General features: G+C 40.7%; 1 protein-coding gene across 1 annotated transcript; it reads right to left on the bottom strand.

Moving 5' to 3' along the window:
- Window positions 1–2,797: 2,797 nt before the first annotated feature.
- Window positions 2,798–3,627, bottom strand: LOC132606528 (organ-specific protein S2-like). The gene has a single exon (XM_060320080.1). It carries the CDS (start codon window positions 3,234–3,236, stop codon window positions 2,919–2,921), a length of 318 nt encoding a protein of 105 aa, XP_060176063.1. The 5' UTR covers window positions 3,237–3,627; the 3' UTR covers window positions 2,798–2,918.
- Window positions 3,628–6,455: the final 2,828 nt, after the last annotated feature.

The following is a 6,455-nucleotide window of genomic DNA, read 5'->3' as shown; positions in this document are numbered from 1 at the left end:
CCCAAATCAGTTATCCCATTATTTTCATCCGCCCAGCCCACATTTTCAGCCAATTCAGCCCAAAAGAAAATTGACCCAGTCCATTAACCCACAACCCGGCCCAATTCTCATTTTAACAAAAATGAAACCCCTAAGAGTTTCATCTCTTTCTCCTCTCAGCCGCACACCCCCTTCCTCTCTCTCTCTCCTCTCTCTTCTCTCCCTCTCTTCCCTTCCTCTCTCCCACGCTCACTCTGTCCCCCCCCCCCCCCCCCCACTTCGCCCTGATCCCCACGCTTCTGCCACCTCCACTTCCCTTTGTCCCCCGCTCTTCTCTCTCTCCCACTCCTCCCTCTTTCTTCAACGCCAAAAGAGCAAAAACCCTATAAATAGTGGTTAGTTGAATAGTAAAGGATAGGTTTGGAAGTCGCAAAAATCCCCTGAAAATTAAAGTTCTGAAGAGAGTTTTTCCAGTGGCAAAAATCCCCTAAGCAATATTAGTACATCAGCTCTATTTCTGCATATCGAGTCAAAAAATACTAAGACAATTTCCCTGCTTTTCGTTTGCTCTGTTGTTGCTGTGAACCCGTGCCTAGCAAGCTCTGATTTGGCAGGCTTTCGAGGTAGATCGGAGACTCAAAGCCTCACTTCGCTGCACCCGAAGCAGGTAATTCTCCATTACCTTTATTTGTTTATTTTTTCATTCTTTGGTTGCCCTGTGGTATTTTTGGTTTACTATCCCGTGATTCAAGTATGTTAGTTTAGTTAAGTTATATTAATTCAATAGACGAGTCTGTTTCTGTGATAGTCTGTTTGGGTGTTTTAAGCATGTTTAAGTAGAATGATTTGGTTTGGTCTATTTAAGTATGTGAGCAACTCTTCTTTATTTAGCTGATTTCAGTTTTAGCAGTTAAGATGTGTTCTCATGTTTATATGCTAAGTTCGATTCATGTTTAGTTAGATATTTTTCAGTGTTAGCCTGTTTATGTGTTCAAGCATGTTTAGGTATGATAGTTTAGTTTAGTTTTAGTAAACACCTTCCTCCCCTTTTCTGTTTAGTTCTATTTAATCTCTGCTTGTTTGCTTTGGATGCTATTTGCTTCATTTGTATCTAGTTAGTATATATGGTCATTGTTAGTAGTTAGTCTAAATATGGTTAGTATGCTTCAGGCCTTTACTGTGGTTATTTCTTTGATGGAATTTAGAGTGATTTAATGGTCTGATGTGTAATTTCTCTTTTAGTTCTGTGCGTGCCAAGTATGTATTTTTAGTATTCCTTTTCCCATTTTGACCCCTTTTATTCACTCGTTTCCTTTCCGTTTTAACGAAAATAATGTCGCTCATGTTTTTAGCTTCTTTTAGTTATTTTCTATACTTGGGTTAAAGTAAAGAAGGAACTAATTAATCTGTTACTTTTTCTTAGAACAATAATAGCTTTTGTCACAGTTGGATGCTAATCTTTATCTCTTTTCCCCTTTCTTTTACATGTACACATCGGAGCAAACGGAGTCTTAATTCGGGACTTTATCAAAACAAAGTCTCAAGATGAGACTCGACACACCCATCCATCGAGTCATCTCGTTCCGCAATTCTTAGATCACATCGGGCAGCCGAAACTCGTCAGAGGCCGCCTGTAACATTTTATTCTTTTTTTTTCCATATCATTCATTTTCTTTCATCCATTTTTATGATTGCTAATTAGGTGGAGAACCTATGATTCATGTAGGATTAGAAAGGGGTAGATTCTATCATTTAGGATTACTGCTCTGAACATTAAGTACTTATTTTCACCATATAGAGTGCATCATTCATATAATAATATTTTAAACTTTGTTAGCTATAAGTTTTTTTTTCTTTCTCAAAAGCTATTTTCTTAAATTTTAAACCTCAATTAATTAACCTAAGTTTGGCCGGATAACCGTAGTTAACGGATTCTAAAGGATGCCTAACCCCTTCCCTTTAGGATAATATAGAACCCTTACCTAGAATCACACTGATTAAGCAGACTATTAACGGAGGTTTAGTTAGCTTTACCTTAGTTAATAATTAGGTGCCCTAATTCACCTTAAAATCAATTAGGTGGCGACTCCTTAAAATAAAACAAATAGGAATCACCAATATGTTGTACTCCGCTTCAACCCGGTTAAAATGGGGTATAACAATATATATATATATATATATATATATATATATAAATATATATATATATATATATATATCTGTGTGTGTGTGTGTGTGTGTATCGTTCGGGTTGATCCCATGTTAGTTGATACAGTTGTCATTTACGGATTATCCTGAGTACGGCCTTGTCGGTCGAAGATGGTATTGATTATTTTACAGAACGGCCTTGTCGGCCTAGATTGTTCGTATATGTTCTAGTTTCATGAGTTACAGGTTGATTCGCTCGGTCAAGTAAGGCATCGGGTGACGGTCACGCCTCCCTAAGTTTGGGGTGTGACAGGAAGGTTTGTTAGCCGAGTGTTGTCATACTTCATGTGGGATAGGCAGGGGGCTAGTCTCTTCTCTGCTTCTCCTTATTAGCAGCATTATTTAGTAATCGTGTAGTTTCTTTGTTCTTCAATGTTTATGATTATATGTCGCTTCATGTGCTTTGTATCCTGTTATTTTGCCGTCTTATTTTTTTTTCTACACTGCTTTGAATTCTTCTTTTCTTTTGAGCTGAGGGCCTATAAAAACAGCCTCTCTATCCCATAAAATGTAGGGGTAAAGTCTGCGTACATCCTACCCTCCCCAAACCACGCTTGTGGGACTACAATGGGTATATTGTTATTGTTGTTGTATTAAATTCAATAGACACTTTAATACAACCAACAAGTATTTTTTTTAATTTCATGAGTAGATCACTTAACATTGAGAGGCACACACAAAAGGAATGCACAAAAGCAGGAAGACACACAGCACCCTTTATATGGGACATATCAATCATAGTACACAGAAACATTTGGCCTTGGCTCAAAATCTTCAGCAAAGTACATTTCTTGTTTGAGACTAGTGTCATCATCATGGTAACTAGATACGTTTGGCCTTGGCTCGAAATCTTTCGAGAATACTGATTTCTCAGCATCTTTGAGCTTGGTGTCGTCATGGTAGACAGATACATTAGGCCTTGGTTCAAAGGCTTCACGACCTCCAACAGAAGATGATGTGTGACAATCAGCTTCCTCTTTGGAGAGAGGAATTGAATGTGGTCGAGGTATAAGATGTTGGATTGCTTCAGGCATTGGCTCGTCTTTCATCACAGCTCTCCAGTATTCTCCGGGGTCCTTTTTTGCATGAGCGTACTGTCCAAGAATGAGGGACGAAAAAAAGACTGTTTAATTAATCCTATGCTGCATAAATTAGTTAATTCTTTACGAGTACATATTTTATACAGATATGTGCAAATATTTTATGTATAGTTCTAGTGCACTTCAAGAAGTTTTCACAAAATATCAATATTCCTGTTACGCCCAATCGATAGGAATAGTCAAGACAAATGAATGATTTCCCTCGCTAAATGGGCTAAACACAGCTACGTTTGTAGAAACATTAATGAAATGTCACTCATGCTCAAAAAGCAAGCATTCATTTTAATTAGACAATTAAAAATATATAAGCCTATAATTAATCGGACTACAAGAATAATTAAATTGCTAAACTCTGATATGAAGACATTTTGGGTGTGTTCGGTTTTCCAATTTTCTCATGTTCGTTTGGTCAAAAATTTTGGAAACCATTTTATTTAGGAAAACAAGTTTCTTAAAAATAAGGAAAATGACTTTCCTAATCAAAGTAGCGAAAATAAGTCTACAATTGACATTTCACCAACCACCCTACAACCACCTAACCCACCTCCAACCACCAAACCCCAACAATTCCCACAACCCCACGCACTTTCCCCACCCACCACCCCTCCACACCCCCCCCCCAATCCCTAATTTTTTTTTTAATGTTTTAAATTTTTTTTTTGGGGGGGGGGGGGGGGGGGGGGTTTACACCCATCCCCATCTTTGCCTCCCCCCTCCAAAAAATATATAGTTTTTTTCTTAAAAAAAAAATTAAAAAGTTTTTTTGTTTGGTTATTTACACCATCCCACCCCCTCCCTCGCACCCCTTATCCCCTCCCGAATTTTCTACTTCATATTTAATTTTATCTTTATAAAAATGGAAAGTTTGCACGGTTAAATTTTGTGTGGGGTGGGTGGTGAGGGATAGTGGGTGATGGTGGGGTGGATAAGAAAAAAATTCTCATTTTTTATAAAAGTTAAATAAAAAATATGAAATATAAAATTTGTGAGGGGGTGGGAAGGTTGGATAGAGCGGTGGTGTGGGGTGGGTGGTGGTGTGGGTTAGGGGGTGGGTGAAGATGAAGTGGTTGGAGGATGGTGATTGGGTGGGGGTGGGATTTGGTTGGGGTGGGGGGTGGGGTGGGTGGTGAAGGGTGGGTGCTTGGGGTGAGTGGTGGGTGGGGGTGGGGCTGGTGTGGGGGTTGGTGTGGTATGGGGTGGTGGGGTTGGGGTGGGGGTTGGTAGGGCATGAGTCGTATTTTTCAAAAACAAAATTCTACCAACCAACCGAACATAAGAAAATAAGTAAGAAGTTCACTTATAACACCACCATGGGAAAGTCCCTTTCTGAAATAGGTCAAGTTATACGGACCCCCTTATACGGATCGTATAAGTGGTCGTATAACACCACCAAGAAAATGACCCTTTCTGTGAAGGTCATGTTATACGGACCCTCTTTATACGGACCGTATAAGTGGCCGTATAACTCCTAGTTATGCGAAACTTCCTCTCGTTGATTCGTTTGACTTCCAATCCTCATGGAACCTTCTTGGCACTTACATAATAGTTCATCAACCGTACAATAGGCCCTATAGCAGCCTCTCAAGACATCATCGAATAAATATTAGCTTAATTATAGCGAAAACCTTTCCAAACACGACTTATATTTTGTCACACCCCGTCCTCACTAGGGTGTGATGGGCACCCGACCCTTACTTAGGGCCGAGCGAACCCTCAGACTCCTACTGCACATGAAATCGCATCAAACCTTTCAAGTCAAATAGGGTAAAATACATAATAATTTTTTTTTCCAGAAATATTCTTTCAAGCTGAATAGATCCGTAATCATGCAGAATGCGATGCATAGCACAGACCGACATATCGGCTGATGGAGCCGCTTACAGACTGACAACCACAACCCACGACACTGTCTGCAAAGTCTCTAACATAAATCCAGAACCGTAACATACAAACGCTGACTCGGCAGCACTCCAGGAGCAAATGGAGCTTGCCAACTCCGCTGGATCATCTTCTGTAATAACTTCAGCTCATCTGGGAGTACCTGCGCGGCATGAAACGCATCCCCCGAAGAACAGGGGGTCAGTACGAAAAATGTACCGAGTATGTAAAGCGAAAATATAACAAATATAATCATAATCCGAAGCAGAAGTACAGAAATATAGCGGACAGAATCGAACCAGAACCCGAAACAGAAATACAGAGTTGAGCTAGCAGAATCATCGTACGGATCAGGGGCACATAACGTGACTGTCATAATCATAATCAGAGCCAGAGGTACAGAAGTGAAGCAGACTGAATCATGGTCCGGGTCAGATTACCAGAAGCGTAACAGACAAAATCGTAACTCAATCGGACAGACCGAAGTGTGACGGACAGAATCACAATCCAGACGGACGGACAGAATCATAATCCAGACGGACGGACAGAATCATAATCCGGACGGATGGACAGAAATGTACCGGACAGAATCATGCATGCAGAGTCATACAGAGTCATACAGAGTCATATGCTTATACAGATGCAGATAGCATATACATACATACATACAGATCCCGACCCTCTCATGAGGGACACGGTAACAGAACCCGGCCCTCTTAGTACGGGACGCGGTGGACAGACAGATCAGATCATATGCCATCCTGGCCGCCATCCCCATACGCACATCATAATATCACATACAGATGTAAACAGATCCCGGCCCGCACACCGAGGGACGCGGTGAACAATGCAGTGGAATGTGCACGATAACAGAACCTGGCCCGGGCGCAGTGAAGGAAGCATTGAGGCGTCCACGAACAGATTAATGAGAAACCACATACACACAGATTATCATACAGACTCAATGGAACTGAAGTAGGCCAAATGGCAGGTCGAATCAAAATATTCGGACAAATATTCATAACATACGCATATATGTCGCTTGGGATGGCACGACTGATTATTACCAGAATCAGATTTCCAGATGTCAAAAGCATTTGGTCAGATTTATAAAAATAGGCATAGCGCCTGTCATATAATGGACAAAATATTAGTCCAGATGTTGTCTGAGAAGATCGGACAGAAACAAGGTAATTAAAGTTATACAGAAAGTATCGGGCCTTGTGGGCCCACCTCGGACCCACTCAGGGCGGCGTACATAAATTACCGATAATAGACCTTATGAGGTCG

Source organism: Lycium barbarum, chromosome 8, assembly GCF_019175385.1.
Source record: "Lycium barbarum isolate Lr01 chromosome 8, ASM1917538v2, whole genome shotgun sequence".
NCBI classification, from domain to species: Eukaryota; Viridiplantae; Streptophyta; class Magnoliopsida; order Solanales; family Solanaceae; genus Lycium; species Lycium barbarum.
Note: the sequence above shows the minus strand (reverse complement) of the source record. Positions and strands in the feature narration are given on the sequence as shown.

What these genes read in the sequence shown, in the direction of transcription:
- LOC132606528 (XM_060320080.1), bottom strand. Translation starts at nt 3,236, where the DNA reads ATGAAAGACGAGCCAATGCCTGAAGCAATCCAACATCTTATACCTCGA.